Below are 21,391 nucleotides of genomic sequence, written 5' to 3'. Positions count from 1 at the left end.
ATAGAATAGAATAGAATAGAATAGAATAGAATAGAATAGAATAGAAAGATAGAATACAATCTACCTGAAGACTGAGACTTTTTCTTTCTCTTTCTTTCTTTCTTTCTTTCTTTGTCTTTGTAATTTCATGACCTTTCTGGCACATAGAAGTTACTGAATAAAAGCTTTATGAAGTGAACGAATGAAAAATACATATAGTGAAAATAACACACATTTCCATGAACAGTAAGAGAATAATCTTTTTCCTCACAGAATTTTCTGTTAAAGCAACCACAGCAGATCATCCAATACATTGTCTTAAATTATGATAATCAGTTAAGTAGATGACCTCTAAAGTCCCTTCCTGACAAAATTTTATGAATTCTACAATAGTGAACATGATCTAATCAGAATTGATACACCACGATTCCTCAAATAACAATTCCTTTCTCTCCAGATGAGGTGGCTTCTTTTTCTAAGTAACTGTAATTGTTAATGATAATGATAATAATAGCAGGACAGTAGCTTGAACTAGGATAGTTTCTATCTAGATCCCAACAAAAAAATGAGAAAAGACAATAATAATAACAATGATAACAATAATAATAACTGAGCCGTGTATAGGCATTAAGCTTTACATATGTTTAACAAAATACATTATTTCATCTACAATGCAAATACTCTATAGCACTGTGAAGTGTTATCAGTTTTAATGTTTGCATATTTTAGCTAATTAGCAACATAGTAACATCTATCCTAAGGGAAGGGTCTACTGGCAACTTATTCATTATCTTCTATTATTGTGTATCATGTTAAAGTGACAGACATTGGAGAATGTACAAGTCATCAAAATTTCACTCCTTAGAATGAAAGATGATTTAGCAAAAGTGGCTTTCTTACTCCTAATGATGGAAATTCATTTGAAAGGGACAGAAATTTAAAATGTCTCTTCAATATCTTTCCGCATTGTAATGACAAAAAGATCATGTATAAGAGAGCAATCAATTAATTTTACTAAGTACATAAAAAACAATGTCAACTGCCCCTGAAATGAGCAAAAACTCAGAGTCCAAACAAAGAAAATTTAATTATGTTTGTAATAAAATGTAAAGTGTTTCAGATATACTGAGAAGTTTGTGAACAGTCACATTTTCTTTGTAGCTGTGCAATTTTTTTAATTACAGCTAAATTGGACTAGATGGTCATTGAGGCTTCTTCCAAACCTCAAATTCTATGATTTTGTATTATCACAGCCATGTTGAAAACACATTGTTATTGTTCAGTCATTTCAGTTGTGCTCGATTCTTTGTGACTCCATTTGGAGTTTTCTTGGCAGAGATATTGGAGTGGTTTGCCATTTCTTTCTCCAGATCATTTTACAGATGAGGAAACTGAGGTAAACAGGGTGAAATGACTTGCCCAGGGTCACACAGCTAGTAAGTGCGTAAGGTCAGATTTGAACTCGGGAAGATGAGTCTTCCTGACTCTAGTCTGGGAGCTCTATCCACTGTGCCACCAACCTTCCAAATAAGCATGAAATAGACAGATAGATAGATAGATAGATTTATTGATTTATTGAGGTCCATTTTACTCACTGTTGTTCCTCATACATGATATTTTATCGCCTATCTCCATACCTTTCTATATGCTATTCCCCAGGCCTGGAATGCACACCTTTTTCACCTTAAGTCTCTCAGAAGATCTAATTTCTTTCAAAGCTCAACTCAAACACCATCTCCTATGTAAGACTTCTCCTGATTCCCTGTAGCTGATGATGCCTTTACCAACACCCCCCAAAAAATGACCAGATGTTGACTTTGCATATATTCTATATTTGCTGATATATATACATGCTATTTCCTTGAGGGCAGGAACTGTTACATTTTTGTGTTTCTAATCCCAGTGCCTTGCATAATATTTAGCACGTAGGAGGCACTTAATAAATACTGCTTGATTGACTGATTTAAATCCCAGGAAATACTTGAAAATATTTTTCAGTTACAATATTTTGAGATTTCTTATGTTTCCAAATTCAATTATTTGGCTTCATCATTGTATAGAATCTCACACAATTCCTTTTAAAAACATAAGACTCAAAATGATAACCAAAAACAATAGTAATAATAATAGCTAACATTTCTATGAGAAGCAGCCTTGGAGCCACCAAGACCTGGGTTCACGTCTGGCCTAATCACTTAAGCTCTCAGTTTTCTAGGTAACCATGTTAGAGATTATTAATCTGAGGTCCATAAACTTGTTTTTTAAAAATACTTTAATAACTATGTTACAACACAATTGTTTTTTGTAATCCTACATATTTTATTTTATGTGTTTAGAAATATTTTGCGAAGGGGTTCATAGGCTTCACCAGATTTCCAAGGGGCCCCATGGCCCAAAAAATAACACAAGATTAAGAGTCAAAAATAGGGGTCAAGGACCCTGTTCTAAGACTATAAGTAGTATCTGTATTGGTAAAGGGAATTTCCTCATCCCGGAGTATGCTATGTCAATAAAATCATTTCCAGTCCCTATCCCTAATATTTACATAGCTCTTTAAGTTTTGCAAAACATTTTACATATGTCATATCTATTGATCTTCAAAACAACCCTGTGAGGTAGGTGCTATGATTATCCTCATTTTACTGATGAGGAAACTGAGGCTAAGAAAGGTTAAATGACTTACCCAAGGTCATACAACTCATGACTAACGTATGATTCAAACTTAGGTCTTCCTGATTCCAAGTCCAGCACTCTATCACTATGTTCCCTAGCTGCCTAAAAGTATTATGCATACTTTAGAACACTTCAAATGCATTCTAAAGTATTATATCTATGTATTTGCATGCTTATTAGGAAGAGCTAATATGCTTTCCAAATGGCAGTGATGATAACATTTAATTTTCTGTTATTTTTAAAATTCATAATGATAAGGAAAGCAAGACCATTCTCATGCTTTAGAAGTAGATTAATGTACTCAAGACACAGCTGTAATTTTCACAAGTATAAGCTGTACTATATAATAATACTAATATGTATACTATTTCATTTGAAATTAAAACTAGTATTAGAGGTCCAACAACTCTCCTCATTTCTAGCTAATCCTGTGCTCCATCTACCATAATGGGAAAGCCCAGTTGATAGTGACATCTCCTATATTCTTCTGAGAAAAGTTCTCAGACAGTAGTCTTAGTCAATAATAATTTCTTTGGGAAGTGTTTCCAGGGAAATCTCTTATTCTCTGGTCTCTCTTTATGCAGAACAAGTTGGTCCATGTTCTTTTGGAATAGAATTTAAAGCCCAGTCAGAGTACGGACATGACAAGGGCTTCTCCCCCCCCCACCCCACATTAGTACAAGGTTCACCTGGGTATGAGCTATCATGAGCTGCTCCCTAACTGCCAATTAAGGAATGGCAGAGATCTGACCTTCCTGTTCGGTGGAGCCCAAGCACTGGAATAATAATAATAACAACAACAATAATAACACCTCACATCACACCCTGGCCACTTGCCAGCCCTGTTTCCAGCTTGGTATCCAAGTCGCAACTGTTCTGACCCTTTCCCAGTCCCATATTCTGAAATAGAGGTTATATCATCTCTGAGGGCTTTGAAGATTTGAATTGTAGGGACAACTATCAGCCCACCAACAAATAGAAAATAGAAGGGACAGCAACATGCTTAATGGGAAAGCCTTGCCAGAGCAGACATTAACTGAGGCTTTTTCATGCACAGTTGACTTTATATAAACTGATTGACACCTTTGGGGGTCGTCTTTCCACTGACTCATAATTTTTCTCACTCTTGAAAAAGGTTTCTTGTACATTTGGTATTCTCTAGTTAAAGCTGAAAATTCAACTCATCATATTTACACAATAAAAAAAATCCATTCTGCCTTGTTTTTAATTGCAAATCCTACTCAAGGGACCAGTTCTCCTGCTTAGGAGGCAGCCCTGTGCCTTCTACAAGAGAACCAAGAGCAGTCAATTATGGTAATGAAATGTCAATAAATATAAAAATTTAATACAGTCTGCTCTTGGTGAGTGGCAGATGAGGACTTGCCTCCCAGACAAATTTGCTGCTGCTGCAAATATTAAATGCACCTGAAAGAGTAGCCCGTTGCCTGAGAGCTCTCCAAGAGGAGGAGGATGGGAGATTCAGGTACCAACTGGGCTTTCCCATTATGGTATAATCGAGCAGTAAGGCCAATACTGTTCTTGACATCCATCCAAACATCTTAACTTATTATTATAAATTGAAGCTCCAATGTTCCCATGAATAATATAAAATTGGTGCCTTACAGATTTTTTTTTCTTTTCTAATGAATCAGGGAAGCTTTTTCAAGGCACAGAAAAACATTTCTTAAAAGTAAGGTCATTACTATCTTGGGAGAAAACTACAAAAATATCACCCTGCAAAAATATCACTTTGGTAGTTTTGCTCAATTTTGTGGGTTTTGTTCTTTTTTCCTAATAAACATGGGGCTTTCTGAACAAATTACATTAAAAAATATTTCCTCTCCCTGTGTGACAGTAATATTTAACCATAGTTACTAAGCATTTTAGATGGATACTACAAATATATATAGGTATATATCTAAATAGATTGATGTCTATGTAGACACATATCTATATCTCTATATGTATAGATATATACAAATATCTATGTGTGTTTGTAGATGTGTGTCTGTACAGGCACATCTATATCTCTATATGTATAAATATGTATCTATATGTACATAGAGATATATGTCTCTGTAGACATATATCTGCATATAAAATTCCCTTCCATTTCTAGAATGAAATTGATACTTCAGATGGGTGGGATAAAATCCATTACAGTCCATGGAATCAAACTCATTCTATGGAAAAACATTGCCATTATTGCTTCCATTTGCCGAAATTGTTGGTATTCTTTGGCACTTGGTTTGCCCCTTTCTGGTTCTTATAACATTCCAATGTGATTCTTTTTTGCAGGTGGACTATTCTGTAATTGCATCGCAAGCTGGAGCCACCCTCAACAACCTGATGAGCCATGCCCAGGAACTAGTGGCCAAGCTTCGTTCTCTGCAGTTTGATCTACGAGAGTTTGTGTGTCTGAAATTCTTAGTGCTCTTTAGTTTAGGTAAGGAATCTCATTACGTGTATTTTGAACTGGATGTGCGGTGTTTTCCTGGTTTTGAAAAAATGGGAGCTTGGGGGAAGAGATTACTATACTTTAAAAAAAAAAGTTTTTCCCTTAGTTCTTCAAATGTTGATTTACAACAATATTTATATGTGATCAGTAATCACCTTGGATATCAATTCAATTCAACAGATATTAAGCACTTACCATATGCTAGGTATTATGTTAGGATCGGGGGATACAAAGACAAAACCGAAAGTTCCTGTCCTCCTGGAGCTTACATTCACATAAGCTTCAATGATTATATTGTCAGGGTATGGATAAAGAGAAATTAGGATAGAGTCCTGGATTGTTTTTTCCACAAGTAAAAATAGTACTCATAAAGATCATTGAGGGGTATGGGTGAAAGTCTCTAAGAAAAGACGCATGGTCTGCAGTAAGAGTAAGAAGTCCTGAGTTTCAGTACCCCTCCGTAAGAGGAAGGTTTCTACCGACACCTTGTTTGAGCTCTCTGCTTCCGGTTTGGATCCACGTATATCTGTGGTTTGGAGATGGAAGAGCCTGGGAAAGGGGCAAAATGTGACATTGTTACTGACATAGAAAACTCCCAGTATGGCAGCTCCCTTCTCTTCTGCAGATTAAATTGGTAACTCAAATGTAATTTAGAGAGTTGCCTGAGGCAATGAGAAGTTAAGTGGCTGCCCTGCGTCCCACAGTTAACGTGTCAGCATCAAGTCTTGACTCCAAGGCCAGACCAATATCTACTGCACCATGCTGCCTCTCTAAGAAGTAGATAGAAATGAAAAGCCTGTTTTACAAAGCTGTATCACTGTTGATAGAACTACCTAGTTAGCTACAGACAACACTCATAAAGAGATGTAAACACTTGCCCTTATGAAGAATGTTTGTCATGAAACTAGCAAGGAAAGAACTGCATCTCTGTGTAGTGTTGTTGCTGTCTTTTTGTCATTGTTGTTAATATTATAAGACAGGCTTTGGCAAGGAAAGATACCTATACAATTCAAATTGCTTAACTCGAAGATCTCAGTAAATCAGTCAAGAAAAATCACCATTGTCAGGACTTTTTTTTTTAAATAAAGGATTAAGGAGATGAATTTTTATTGACTTCAAAGGAACACATTTTTCTGCCTGTCCCTTGCTTGGTTTTTGCATTTTGTTAGCTTAATAAAGTCAACTTAAATAAATTTTTTTGCCAAATGCGTTTATTACTTATTGGCAGACAGCTGAGGGAGGAGACTTCCCTTGAAAGAAAAAAATACGCAGAAATCAGATTTACCAACATGTGTTTTTTCTTTAGTTTTCAGTTAGAGGACAGCTGTGAATTCATATACAGCAAAATAAAACAATAATGAAATGTTTAAACTGCAAAGTAAAACAGATGTGCCTGCTTCCCAAATTGGGTCCTTTAATTTCTTAAATTCTCCTTGACAGTACAACACAACTGTTGCTAATGAAAGGAATAGTTTGAAATAATATAACCAGAGTTAATTTTTCACATGTAGTCAGTGTTAAAAAACAAAACAAAGTGGTAGAGTTTCATAGTTTGAAAACTATGATAAAGCACAGCAAATAGAAATGTTAAAAAAATAGAAAGAAATTTATTGATCAACTATGTTGTTCAAAGATTCTAGACTAGATTCCATTTAATGAATTTGAACACAAAATGCTAAGAAATCTCAGCTTTTGAGGCTATATTTTCTCTCCAGACACAGAGGTTTCAGAAAATTTTCTCAAGTAACACGGTGTTATCTCACAAATTAAACCAAGTTTGTATATGGCAAGATTTCTGGGTTGTTGGGTTTTTTTTTTATTCTGGTATATTTTATCAGTAATTAGATGGTGATGTAGTAATATCTGTAGAAGGAACATTGTAACAACTCAGTGATAAAATATTTTAAAAGATTCATCTCACTTCAATGGTATTTTAAATTCACTGAATAACTGAATTTTATTTGAAAATGTTCACATTTACTATGAGCCAGCTTTGGTTTGCATCACTTTAATCTTTCCATCGAGTGGTCTGATTCACGTTACATAATTATTTCATTCTCTTTTATTATTTGGAAACAGGGATGGGGATTGAACCTTCTGTAAACTCACACATTGTCTTGTTGAAAATATTGAGCCAGATTTTCCCCAGTGCCTAAGTTATTCTCTGGTATTTTCTGACATTTATAGAGATACATTAACTTATAAGTCACTAGGCTACCAGTGTAGATAAAGCCTAATCATCTTTTTTAGTTTAAGCACAGACCCCTCCTTCCCCACCCCTGCCCCCGCCCCCATACACACACAGATCTTTTAGAGCAAAAGCAAGCAGAGGTTTCAGCCAAAATTTGCTTTTCAAAGTAACAAAGCAAATATTCCAAATAATTTTTCAATAAAAATGCTTTTGATTCATTTTAGAGGAAAATGAAAGGCAAGGGGAAACTAAATAAAAACAGTCACTTAAGAACCAAGATACTGGTGAACAGAAATTACAAGAGATTGGTAAAAAGAACAAGAGGGTTTTTTTTTAAAAAAAAAAGAAGAAGAACTCTCTTTCTCTATTTTTAAATCAATGCAAAACTTTATAGGGAGCTTCTGTGTAGTCTGCAATGTTGGTTCCCTGATTTAGTCGGGAAATGAAAAAGCCCTGGAGTTGTTCTCCACTGAAAGAGGCTATAGCAAGGAATTAGAATATGGGTAACATCCACATGTGGGGAATTGCTGAGTTCAGCTCTCCTGACTCCTGAAGAGATACTCATAGTTTCTGTCTTGCAGGTGTTAGACTCTTCAAATTAGAATGTTAGCAAATGAACTATTTAATTATCACAACATGTTTCTGAGAGCAAAGGGAGGGAAATGCATGCCCAGAAATTCATCACTAGGACAGCACCATCATGACCACAATAGTGAAATAGAAATTAACCAAATGGCAAGTGCCCACCAAGAAAACACTGATTTTCCTGTGTCTGAATGAGGAAAGACAGATTTGAAGTGATGTGGGATGCTTTGAACTGAATCTAGAAATGAAATGGATTTCTCAGGTCAAAATCAAAAAGCAAGGAAAAAAATAGACATCTTGAACTATGTTTTGCATTTAAATTTGCAGAACTTTTAAAATCCCAAATGGGATGATGTCATTGGAAACCTTAAAGTTAACTCAGTAAAAATGGATATGGCTCTGCATCCTGAGATATGTGACAGTTTGTTTGGCTGGTGCACAAACACCTCCCTCATCATAAACCATCCAGTTTCTTGAGACAGTGCTGGGTAATGCAATACTGTACAGAGACATAAGCTATATACTTGATAGGTTTTTTTATTTCAAATTAAACTGCCTATAGACTGTGCCTAAATATTTAATAACCTAACTGGAACAACCCCATTGATAACTTAGGAAATGAAAAGATTTTCTAAGTAGGGAGCTGCATTGGCTCCTAAAATCAATGGCTCCAGAGCAGGCTAAAACATTATGGTGAATCTGCTATGTTGTCTACCACTAACAAAAGCCAAAATGAATCATGAGGATAGAAATAACTGCAGTTGGAGGAAGAAGGAAATAATATCATTATCCCCAAGCCACATCTCCATGGACATTGCAGAGAGAGGGTGAATTCCTATCAACAGGAGCTCCTACAGAGCAAATGCAGAACAGAAGACAGCTTGCCAGTTTAGAACCACAGTATCCCAAATATGCCATAATGTGATCAAGCCTAACTCATAAGGAAAATTAATATATTCTAAGTACTCAGAGTACCAAGTTTAAAATGTGCCAGCTAAGAAGTCACTCTACTTGAACACCCAATGGCTAAGTCAACTCCACTCAACTGTCAAATTGATCTTCCTAAAGCGCAAGTGGACCACATCACCACCCTACTCTTCAGTGGCTCCCTACTACCTCCATGATCAAATATAAATTCCTCTGGCTTTTAAAGACCTCCATGACCTGTCCCTTTCCTCTTTTCCAGTCTTCTTACACTTTACACCTATCCATCTGCAGTCCTGTGATACTGGTCTCTGTTGTTTTTCAAATGAGATACTCTACTTTCACTAGCTTAGAATTCTCTCCTTCCTTATTGCCATGTCCTGTCTTTCTTGACTTCCTTCAAATCCCAGCTAAAATTTCACCTTCTACTAGAAGTCTTTCCTGATCCCCCTTAATGCTAGTGCCTACCCACTATGATTATCTCCATTTTATCCTGTTTATATCATTTGTACATAGTTATTTTTCACATCACCTTCCCCCTCTGTCTCATGACTATGAGCAGGTACTTCGAAAGCAGGGACATATTTGTTTGTTTTTTGCCAGCACTTACCACAGTATATACACATAGTAGGCATTTAATAAATACTTGTTGACTTGTTCAGCCTTTCAAGTGCCTGGCTAAAATGAAAATAAACCTCTGGCTTTAGAGCTAAATTTAATTCAATAAATATCTAGTAGACACCCACTATGTCTAGAACACTGTACTATGTATGAAAGGAGACACAAAAACAAATAAGAAACTGTCCCTGAGCACAACGAATTTATACTCAAGTATAAAATAGATAATGAATACCCAATTAACCATAATTATAGGATCACCAAGTTAAATCTAGAAGAGGATATAATGCTATCAATTCCAACATCCATTCTATAGATAGGAAAACCAAAGCACAAATCAGCTAAGTAATCTGCCCAAGGCCACCCAACCAGAAAAGATCTGATTAGAATATGAACCCATCTATTCTTGACCCTAAGCCCAATAAGCTATCTATTATGCCATGCTGCTCCTAATATAAAAAAAAAGTATCTGAAAAGTACATGTAAGAAGTACAAAGTACTACTTTGACTACTATGAGTTGTTCTAAATGAAGAAGGCTCATTTCAGACTGAATTGGAATTTGAACTGGATCTTGAATGACTAGTGGGATAATTGACAGGTGCAGTTTTGGGGGAAGGCATCCCAGGACTAGGGAATGGCATGAGATGAGGCATGCAGGTGGGAAAAGATAAGCAGTGTGTGTTGGACAGAAAGTAGTCTAGTTTCAAGGAACCACAGAATACTTAGAGTTGGGAAAAGAATCTGAGATAAGATTAGAAAGGTGTCACAAAATCTCAGAATAGGAGAAGGCCTCAGAGGCCATCTAGAGGCGACACCCTACATCTCTACCAACATCTCTAACAATTGGTTTGCCTTCATCTGAAGACATTCCACAATAGAGATTCTACTACCTCTCAAAGAAGCCCAATTCCACCTTGGATGGTTCTAATTGTTAGGAAGTTTTCCCATAGATTGAGCCCAAATCTGTCCCTCTGAACCTTCTACTCATCACTCCTAATTCTTCCCTCTGAAGCCAAACAGTTCAAGTCTAGTAGCTCTTCCATATATGGGCCCTTTGGACTCTTGAAGACAATTTTTATTTGCCCAAGATGGCTACCATAGGATAGCAGAATTTTGGAGGACTTTGAATGATAGGCTAAGGAGCCTGGGCTATATTTGGAGAGGAGGAAGCCCCTTTCTTATACTGCAGAGAGAGTAGGTTAATAGTTTCAACAATATATGGACAGGATCAGATTTGGATATAAGAAAGATTAACCTTGAAGTGGTGTGAAGAGTGGATTAGGAAAGTGGATTGGAGGTGAGAGTTAGGCTACTATTGCCTTTGTAGAGGTCTGAAGGGATTTGACTATTCACATAACAGCTGTGGGAATGCAAAGACAGAAACAATGACTATTCACATAGCAGCCGTTGGAATGTGAGGGTAGAAGGAGGTGAACAAGGCAATGATGATGCCTAGGTTTTGAGCATGGGGGCCTAGAAACCTGAAGTCAAGTGGAAACCAAACCAGATATAATAAGGGAATAGATTTCTGCCAAAAAAGAGAAATTATCAAATGCCAGAGGCCAGGGATCAAGAAGACAGTTAAAAATAATTTCTATCCCAGATAAAAATAGAGGAGTTGGGGGTTATTTTGTTCCACCAAAGAAATGAGCCAAAGATTTAGGGCTGGGAGAGACCTTAGTAGTCATTAAGCTCAACTCCCTCAATTTATAGATAAGGAAAATAAAATGCAGACAGGGAGGATGCCTTGGGCCAAGATCATACAGGCAACAGAAGTAACATCAAATCTAGGTCCACTGACTCCAAATTCCATATGACCACGTTGACTCTGGACAGGTGCTCTTAACCCTTCGTGTGTCTTGGAGCCTTTTGGCAGTCTGTTGAAGCCTACATGCCTCCTTGTTAGAACAATATTAACTGAAGGAAATGCTACATTTCAGTTAGAGGGTAGTGAAAATGAAAATGTAAAAAACAAAATCCTATCCAAATGCATGACCCCCTAAAATGTATCCAATGGATTGCTGGTTAAGAACCCTTATTCTAAATCTCAAACACCTAGAAAAATTAATTGTTAAACGAGATGAACTACTTAGACTCAATTTGCACAACTAACAAAAGTGGGAAAATGCTGATACCAGTTGACAGGCTGATTAAGCACCTACTATGTGTCAAGTATTAGGCTAGGTCCTAGGGGTACAAACACACAGAACAGAAAAAATCTCTACTTGCAAAGAGTTTACACTCTATCAAGGGGGACAAGAGGTACATATTCAAGATACAGAGAATAAATTCAAAGTAGTTCAATACAAAGTAGTTTGGAGGGAGGGAATCACAATTGATGGGACTAGGAAAGGTTTGGTGTAGAAGGTGATGATTTCAGAGATGGATTCTTTTAGGCAGAGGTGAGGAAAAGCATGTCCTGGGCATGGAGGACAACCTGTGCAAATAGAGGAGTACACGTGTGAAGAACAGAGGGAAAGCCAGCTTGGTTGGACCACAGAGTGTGAAGGGGGAGCAATGTTTGATGAGGCTGGAAAGATAGGTTGGACCCAGATTGTGAAGGGCTTTAAAAGCTAAACAGAGGAGATTATATTTTGTCTTATGCTTTAACTTTAAGAATTAATTTTGTTAAGAATTTCCTTTCAAAGGCTGATCCCAGGAAGTGAATCGGCAAAAGTGCTAAAGAATTATAAATGGTTAAAACTAAGTAACAGATGCCATAGCAGCTACAGTGCTGAACCTGGAGTCAGGAAGATATGTTCAGTTCCAGTCTCTATTACTTACTAGCTGTGGGACCATGAGTGAGTCACATGACCTTTCAAGAGCCTCAGGTTCCTCATCTCTATTATGGGCAAAATAATAATATTATGGGCATCTCTATTATGGGCTCATACCTAGCAGGGTTGTTGAGAGGAACGAATGAGATACTGAGTGTATTTGGCAACCTTAAAGCATTACATAAATGCCAGCTCTTATTATTATCATTATTATTATATTAATTTACAACAAATTCTAAATCCTATGTGTTGTATAATTCCTTCCTAGTTTACTAATAATTAAAAATGTCATTAATAATAATAATAGCTGACACATACATAACACTTTAAGGATCACAAAGCACTTTTAAACCTCACAACTTGTTAGGTGCTATAATTGTCCCTATTTTACAGATGAGGAAATTGACACTCAGACAGGTTATGTAATAATAATAATAATAATAATATGTGTGTGCATATATATATACATATATGTATATATATACATATATATGTATATATATGTGTGTGTGTGTGTGTGTGTATATATGTGTGTGTGTATATATATATATATATATATATATATATAGTACCTATTATATGGGACTAGTTAAGTAGTGCAGTGAATAGAGCATCTGGCCTGGAGTCAGGAAAACCTGAATTCAAATCCAGCCTCAGACACTTAGTAGCTGTATGACTTTAGGCAAGTCACCTAATACTGTTTGCTTCAGTTTCCTCATCTGTAAAATGAGCTGGAGAAGGAAATGGCAAATCACTCCAGTATCTTTGCCAACAAAATCCCGAATGAGGTCATGAAGCGTTGGACATGACTGAACAAGAAGTCAGACATTACACTAAATGCTTTACAAATATAGCACTTGTTCCTCACAACAACCCTGTGAATTAGGTGCCATTATTATACCCATTTTATAGATGAGAAACTGAAAGTAAATGGCGGTTAAGTGACTTGCCCAGGGTCACACAGCTAACTAGTAAGTATCTGAAACGGGCTTCCATTTAGGGTGTAGGATAGCTATCAGTTCAGAACATCATTGATTAAGAGCTAGAAGGGACCTTAGATCATTTCCAGGCTCCTCCTTTTACAGAGGGGTATCAAAGAGATTAAGATCTGAGAGATGTGATTTGCTCACCTTTGCACAAACAGTGGGTGGCACAGCTAGGATTTTAACACAGATCCTCCCACTCCTATTTACATTATAATGAGTGGTTAGGCTGGAGCACTACCAGAAAGTCTTAATCAACTTTAGAGGACAATCCCTAACCTCCTCTAATAACCCTTTGTGCTAGGAAGTGAAGACCCTCAGCTCAGGCTATGGATTCAGCCCCATCCCAAAGAAATCATTTTTAAAGAAGGCAAAATCATGAATAAAAGTAGCTGGTGACTCCCCGAACGCATTGATAAATTTTCAAAAAAGTAATTATTGGGAAAGAGAACAATTAGCCTGCATGTTGGGAAGCAGAGAGGGGAGGCTCTTCAGCAAGTTACTGAGGAGAAAAAATATGTGTCATGGTAACTTTCCAATCCTCCAGGAGATCTCTGATCTCACAGGTATGAGTATTCTCTCCAATAGTGTAGATTGCTACCCACCTGTGCCTGCCTATCCTCTTGTCCATGAGAGGCAATATTGTGTAGTGGATAGGGCACTAAAAGACTTGGGTTCCATTTCTACATTTTCATCTGCTTTGTGTCCCCCTGGTCAAGACCCTTAAACTCTGTGTCTCCGGTTTTCTCAATTGTAAAATAAATGAGTTGGACCCAATGGCCTCTGAGGTCTCCTCCAGTTCTAGATATTATGATCTTCCCACTGGTTTGCCACAGGGGATTTACTCATTCTTCCATTCTTTTGACATTGCAAGTATATCTTTGGAGCAACTGGGCTGTCCATTGGTTATCTTGCCATGTGATCAGCACATCTTTTTTCCATCATACTTTTCTTCAATGACATCCTTCATATAACTTAATAACAAGTTAACTTTGTAAATAAATTTTAAAATAATATGACTCTGTGGGAGCGGGAGGGAGTACGAGTATGGATGTGTGTGAGTTTATACACTGACATGAAGCAGTATGGAATAATCAATAGAGTATGAGACTTGAGGGTCAGGGTATTCATTATGTTTCTATGGGAGCCTAAACAAGTCATTTCTATGTCCCTTAATCAACTCCCTAGGATCCTAGCTTTAAAGTTGCCTGGTACCCTGTTGTGGTTCAGTGGTTTGGTCATGTCTGACTCTACCCGGACTTTTGTCCATGGTGTTTTCTTGGCAAAGATACTGGAAAGGTTTTCCATTTTCTTCCCCAGTGTGTCCCCATTTTGCAGATGATGAACTCAGTCAAATGGAGTTAAGTGACTTGTCCAGAGTCACACAGCAAGTAAATATCTGAACTGTATTTGAACTCAGATCTTCCTGACTCCAGATCCAGTGCTCTATTCACTGCACCACCTAGCTACCCCTATTTATTACCAGGTACCTTAGAGGCTAACTACTTCATCCCCCCTCATTTTCAGGTGAGGAAACAAAGGCCTAGAATGACTAAATGTGCCTTGCTCAAAGTCACGCAGTGATTCATGGCTGGAAAGAGGCAAGATTAGAACTCAGATCCTCTGATTCCAAAGGCCATTGACTCTTGCCCTACAGTTCACCATGATAATGAAATCACAGAATCCTTACTATATTTCTGTAGGTATATTTGGGATGTGTATGTTTTTTTGTTATTGAGTCATTTCAGTCATATCTTTGTGACCCCATTTGGAGTTTTCTTGGCAGAGATACTGGAGTGGCTTGCCATTTCCTTCTCCAGCTCATTTTACAGATGAGGAAACTGAGGCAAACAGGGTTAAGTGACTTACCCAGGGTCACACAGCTAGTAAGTGTCTCAGGCCAGATTTGAACTCCAGTCTTCCTGACTCCAGGCCCAGTGCTTTATCCACTGAGCCATCAAGCAGCCCTATGTGTGTGTGTGTGTGTGTGTGATATGTATATAAATAAAATAAAATGTGCTTATATGGCAACAAAATCAAATCAAAGGCTAAAAGATGTCCTATTAATCTCAGACTTACCTTACCTTTTAGCAATTCAATCCTACCAAGTGAAATCTGAATAGACTCCAAATCAAAAAATGTTTTCAAATTACAGTGTAATTTTTCCTGCTGTGAGCAAGCATTAAAATTATAGTCATAGAACTAAAGTAAAGACACATTCCTACCTACACCTTACATCCCAGAAATTGCCTCATGAAACTTTTTTCCCCTAAATTTTTGAACAGCATAACTGGAAGATCTCTCAACATAAAATCTATATGAACATGAAGATGAAGTTTAGTTGAAGTTGGCAATTAGAAAACAGAGTTAAATTAGACCACCTAATTGTCAACAAATTCCAAAGCAATCCATTGTACAATCAAGTATGAGTATGAGCGATTTAAAGTATTGTAATCTTCCAGAAAATGGGCATAAAAGCACAAAATTTTGTTTTTTGAAGCCATAATTCCAGAAAATTCCCCAAATATTTTATAACTATAAGGTAGTCAACTAGAGGTGTATGGACATAAAGCAGTCAACTGAGAGACAGTGTTGCCTAGTGGATGGTGAACCTTAGAGTCAAGAAGACCTGAATTCCAGGCCTGCCTCTTACAACATACTCATTCCAGAACCCTAAACTCTAGCGCCACTGGGCAAATCTCCAATACCTCAAGTTGAAAAACAGCGTAGGAGTTTCTATACCAGTAGCTGCCTACACAAATAAAATCATATATGTGGAATAAGAACAGCAAAGGAGTTTACAAAGATTTGGGATAACTAACTATTACTTTGGGCAGCTCTGTGGCACAGTGGATAGGGTACCAGACCTGGAGTCAAGAAGCCCTGGATTCAAATCCAGCCTCAGACACTTGCTAGCCGTATGACTCTGGGCAAATCACTTAACCTTGTTTGCCTCAGTTTCCTCATCTGTAAAATGAGCGGGTGAAGGAAATGGCAAACCACTCCAGTATTTCTGCTGAGAAAACCTCAAATGGGGTCTCGAAGAGTAGGACACAACAACTGAACCTAAGTGAAAACTAATTACTTAGATTGTTTCTAAGGTCCTTCTCAGCTCCAGGTCTGTGATTCTATCATTAGTCCACCCTGACAATGTATAAACCCAATATATAAATACCCACCAATGTATAACCCATTTAACTTTCCTGTCTTTTGATTTCTTCTCAGAATCACAGAATGCTAGAACTAAAAAGGACCTTTGATGATCTCATTTAGTCCTTTCTCCTCCTTTTACAGATGGGGAAACTGAAGCTTAGAGAGGTGAAAGGACACACCCCAGGGTCACACCGGAAAGTAGACACAGGCAGGACAAAAACTGGCTTCCAATCCAGTGGTCTTTCCCCTTCATAACAGTTAAATTTTTTTCAGTTTCCTTCCCTATTTTGTGTTGTGAAAGAAAAAAGAGAGAGACAGAGAGACACATATAGAGGAAAAAACAAAGTGAAAATCTATAAGAGACTGAAGAAAGTAATGTTTAGAAAATGCAAAATTCCAATTTAAGTAATTGTCACTATTTTACTGTATAAAGCATGGGATAACGGTCCAGACTATGAAGGGGTTTCTTATATAAGAGAATAGTCACTTGCTAGTTTCCTTTTTCCTTAAAGAAAGAAATGAAATTTTCCTGGAAGGATTTAGGTTACATTTAGAATTGCAATTGTTAAATGCCAACGAAATGGATTATGGTGGAAAGTCGTGGGATTCTCTTCCAGAGAGAATATTAAGGGAAAAAAACAAACCTCTCTGCCTGGGATGCCTTAGGTCAAATCTTGCTTGGAAGTACAGTGATGGATGAGATTATCCCACGAGGCTTTAAGATTATTGGATGAAGGCACAGATGGCCAACATTGAATTTTCAGGTGCCAGGAAGAATATGTTAGAAGACATTGTACAAGCCAAGAAAAGATTTCAGCTAGATGGAGCAATAAGCCAAATTGAATAAGATGAAATATAATAAGGCTAAACATAAAATTTTACATGGGTTCAAAAAATCAACCACCAATGTCCAGTATGAAGGAAGCATGACTGGACAACAGTCCCCATGAAACATATTTGAAGGATTTGGTTGACTTTAAAAGTATAGCAGTAAGACACTGAAGCCACAAAAGCTAACCCAATTTTAGGCTAAATTTAGAGAGGTGGGTCCAGAGACAGGGCTGTATAGTGCCCTAGTCATGTCACATCTGGATTTTTGTGTTCAATTATGGATACCATGTTTTAGGGAGGGCATCGACCAGGTAAAGAGGATCCTGAAGAGGGCAATCAGGATAATAAGGGGACTGGAGACCATGCCATATTGAGGATCAACTGAAGAAACTAGATAAGTTTGACCTGAAGAAGGTAAAGCTTAGAGGAGGCATGGTAGCTGTCTTCGAGTTTGAAAAAAAAAAGGGGGGGGGGGAGGCTGTTAATATAGAAAAGAGATTGACTTTATTCTGCTTGACCTAGAAGACAACACTTGGAATAATGGATAGCAGTTGTAGAGACAGATTTCAGCTAGACCCAGAAGAAAATCTTTCTAATAATTAGATCTTCTTCAAGAATGGAATGGAGGTGGTGAGTTTCCCAGCACTGGAAGTCTTTAAACACAGACTGGCGGGCTGATCGCTTTTTGGGAAAGGTGTAGAGGTTGTTGGGGACCGAACTAGTTTAAGTTGGAGGTACCTTTCAACTCAGAGACTCTGCATTCTGTAAATGGCACAAAGGAAATCACAACATAGCCTGGCTCCTTGGTATCATACTCTGTACTCCTGCCTTGTCTTTCACTTGCCTACCTTGGGAATACATTGCTGACACAGAGAGGGGAATATGAGTCAAGGATCTAATCCTCCTTCAATCAACCAATAAATAAGCATGTACTGAACACCTACTGCGGGCCAGGCATACGAAACAGTAATCATCATCATTTTTATTTGCCTGTCTCCTAAGAACATTTTTTTCCCTAAGAGCATTTGACAAAACATACAAGCTAGATGGTGGGGTGGATAGAATGCCAGATCTGGAATCAGGAAGATGCAAATCCAGCCCCTGATGCTCACTAGCTGTGTTATCCTGTTTGCCTCGGTTTCTTCATCTGTAAAATGAGGATAATCATAGCCCCTACCTCACAGAGTTGATGTGAGGATCAAATGAGGTCATAAGTATAAAGCCCTTAGCTCAGTGCCTGGCACATAGTAAGTCCTACATATGCGCTAGTTATTGTTGCTGTTGTTGCTATTGCATTAGACCAATGGTCCTCCAACCTGCTATTTTTCCTCTGAGAGTGGTATCAGGGTACATGTGCTGCGTAATAATCAAATCAAATAGAATAATCAACCTCAAATGATTAGGTATGTACCCTAAATATGCCCCTCATTAATAACCTATCCTATATTAATTTATATATGCCTTCCCAGAATGGCTGACTTTTAGATCTAAAAAGAAGCTGAGAGTTCACCGAGTACCTCATTTTGCAGATAAGAAAATCTGAGGATCAGAGAACGAAGGGACCTGTACCAGGTCCCACAGCTAGCTAGTGAGAGAGACAGAAATAAAACCTGGGCATGCTGACTCTCAGAGCGATGGTCTTTCAATTAGGCCATACCATGCTGTCCTCTTCAGGATGCTGTCTGAATCACTAATGAATGTCTGACAATTAGTGCATAAACATTAAGGCTATTTTTGTAGTAGCAAAATGAAACAAGTTCAACTACTCAAAACTTTAGGTTGGGAAAAAAATCCAAACACCTTCAGGAAACGTTTCAAGGACGAATTTACATTAATTTTTAGTCTGCACCAATTTAATGCACTGAACCGTTGACTAATTTTCTATTCTCTTGGCTTTTGTAGATATTTCAGAAGTTGTGCTATTAAAATTGAGAGTCACAGAATGCTAGAATTGCAAAGGGCTACAGAGATCCTCTAGGGCTAGGCCAACCCTTAATTTAGCAGATGAGGAAACTGAGGCCCAGAGAATGGAAATAGCTGAAAGAACCCCAGACATAGATTCAGAAGACTGGGGATTATTGCTCTGGCTCCACCACTTACTACTTTTGTCACTCTAAGAAAGCCATATCTGAGTATCAGTTTCCTCATCTATAAAAAGGGAATTACAATACTCTTCTTCTGCTGCTGCTACTATCAGAGCAGTTAGGTGCCACAGTGGCTAGAGCACTGAGCCTGGGGTCAGGAAGACTCATCCTCCTGAGTTCAAATTCAGCCTCAGACACTTACTAGCTGCGTGACCCTGGGCAAGTCACTTCACCCTGTTTGCCTCAGTTTCCTCATTTGTAAAATGATCTGGAAAAGGAAATGGCAAACCACTCCGGTATCTTTGCCAAGAAAACTCCAAATGGGATCACAAAGAGTTAGACAAGGCCAAGAACAACTGAACAACAAAAACTACTACTATCAATCAACCAATAAGCATTTATTAAGTGAAGTGCCTATCATGTGTTGGGCACTTTTCCAGGGACTAGGGATACAAAGACAAAAATGAAATGATTCCTGCTTTTAAGGAGCTTATGTTCTATCACAAGAAACAACATGTATATATGTTAGTTTAGGTAAAATATATTCAGAATAAATACTACTAATCATAATAGTATCTGACCTTTACCAAGCCCTTCAAGATTTGCCAAGCATTTTATATCCCTTATATGATTTGAACCTTACAATAATATTGTGAGATAGGCCCTATAGATATTATTATTATTCCCATTTTACAGATAAGGAAACTGAGGCTCAGAAAGATTAAGTGATTTCCCCTTGGTTACGTGCTCAAGAGAGTGTCAGAGACAGGATTGGAACCAGAGCATTCCTGACTCCAAGCCTAGCATTCTACTATTTTATTGGGTTGTCGTGAGGAAAACATTGGGCAGGTAGGTGGTGAAAGTGGATAGAGTATCAGGCCTGGAATCAGAAAGACCTCAGTTCCAATACAGCCTCAGACAATTACTACCTGTGTGACCCTAGGCAAGTCATTTAACCCTGCTTGCCTCAGTTTCCTCATCTATAAAATGAGCTGGAGAAGGAAATGGCAAAACCACTTTGTCAAGAAAATCCCAAATGGGGCCATGAAGAGTCAGTCACAACTGAAAAACTAATGGGAGCTGTGAGGTGACTGATCTTTCATTAGTATATAAAACCTATAACTAAAAATTAAGTAAATAAATTTATATTTTGCTCTTCAGGTAATTAACAGGCTGAGCAATTCTTTGAATAAGAAAGCAAACAGCTGGACTTGATCTTTCCAATAATTTTTGGCTTCTGAATATGATTGCTCTTTTCTTTATGTCAATGTTGCCCAGTAGCTCTCTGGCCTGCATGTTTACAAGAAATTTCAGGCACTGCTCTCCCATTACCAGAATATTCCATTTGTCCTGCTGGCTCCCATTATTAGGACTCAGCAAGAATGCTTTATCAAGTTTCCATCAGAACAGTTTGTAAAGTGAAATGCCAATAGGAAGAAAGTTAGACATCACTTGACCCATGTCCAGTCACTCATCTGTCGGGGGAGCTTAACGCTGTAACACAAACAGCCTCTGACCAGTGCTCGTCTCTTATCACTGTCAGGACGCAGATGAATGTATTTCATTTGAAAAATGAAGGCTTTATCAATGGGCAAATAATTGCAGAGCAACTATTGATCCCACGTCTCACTTAACATGAGACAACAGGGACTTGTCGAAATGGTAAACATTTAATCATTATGCACAGCAAACAGCAGGCTCTTACTTAAACAAAGCAAAAAAGAAAAGTGGGCTCTTCAAACAGACCATGGAGTCACCTGGTGAGACAAGTGGGATTCCCTCTGGCTTTTTTTTTTTTTAAGGAAAGGATGTGCCAGGAAGGGTATGTTCAACCTTCCATTTAAGTTTGCACGGTTTCTGCAGAAGACATTTAGTCTTATGAATTGGCTTCTTCCAGTTTCTTGTTTCATGATTTTGCTCCCTGTCCCTTTGGGAACTCATGACTAATCACATCGAGAAGCATGTGAGACCTGATCTTCCTTCAAGCAATCAACCAATCAATAAGCATTTCCTGAGCACCTACTATACGCAAGGCACATAGGTGTTTACAATGCTAAGACAAAAATGAGACAGTCTCTACCCTCAGGGAGCTCACATTCTATAGATGGAAACAATGTAATCACAGATAGGTAGG

The 21,391-nt window shown here is 37.8% G+C and overlaps 1 protein-coding gene across 4 annotated transcripts in view; it reads left to right on the top strand.

The window, feature by feature from the left end:
• NR5A2 (nuclear receptor subfamily 5 group A member 2) overlaps positions 1-21,391 on the top strand; it is a 183,533-nt gene that overhangs the window by 105,174 nt on the left and 56,968 nt on the right. For all 4 annotated transcript variants that reach the window (XM_027843497.1, XM_027843496.1, XM_027843498.1 and 1 more), the window contains one exon: positions 4,951-5,098. In XM_027843497.1, the coding sequence (XP_027699298.1) occupies positions 4,951-5,098 (148 nt within the window). The remainder of the gene's footprint in view (positions 1-4,950; positions 5,099-21,391) is intronic.

The sequence above is a fragment of the Vombatus ursinus genome, unplaced genomic scaffold (assembly GCF_900497805.2).
Source record: "Vombatus ursinus unplaced genomic scaffold, bare-nosed wombat genome assembly UNPS02014909.1, whole genome shotgun sequence".
NCBI lineage: Eukaryota > Metazoa > Chordata > Mammalia > Diprotodontia > Vombatidae > Vombatus > Vombatus ursinus.
This window is presented reverse-complemented; position numbering and strand designations above follow the sequence as displayed.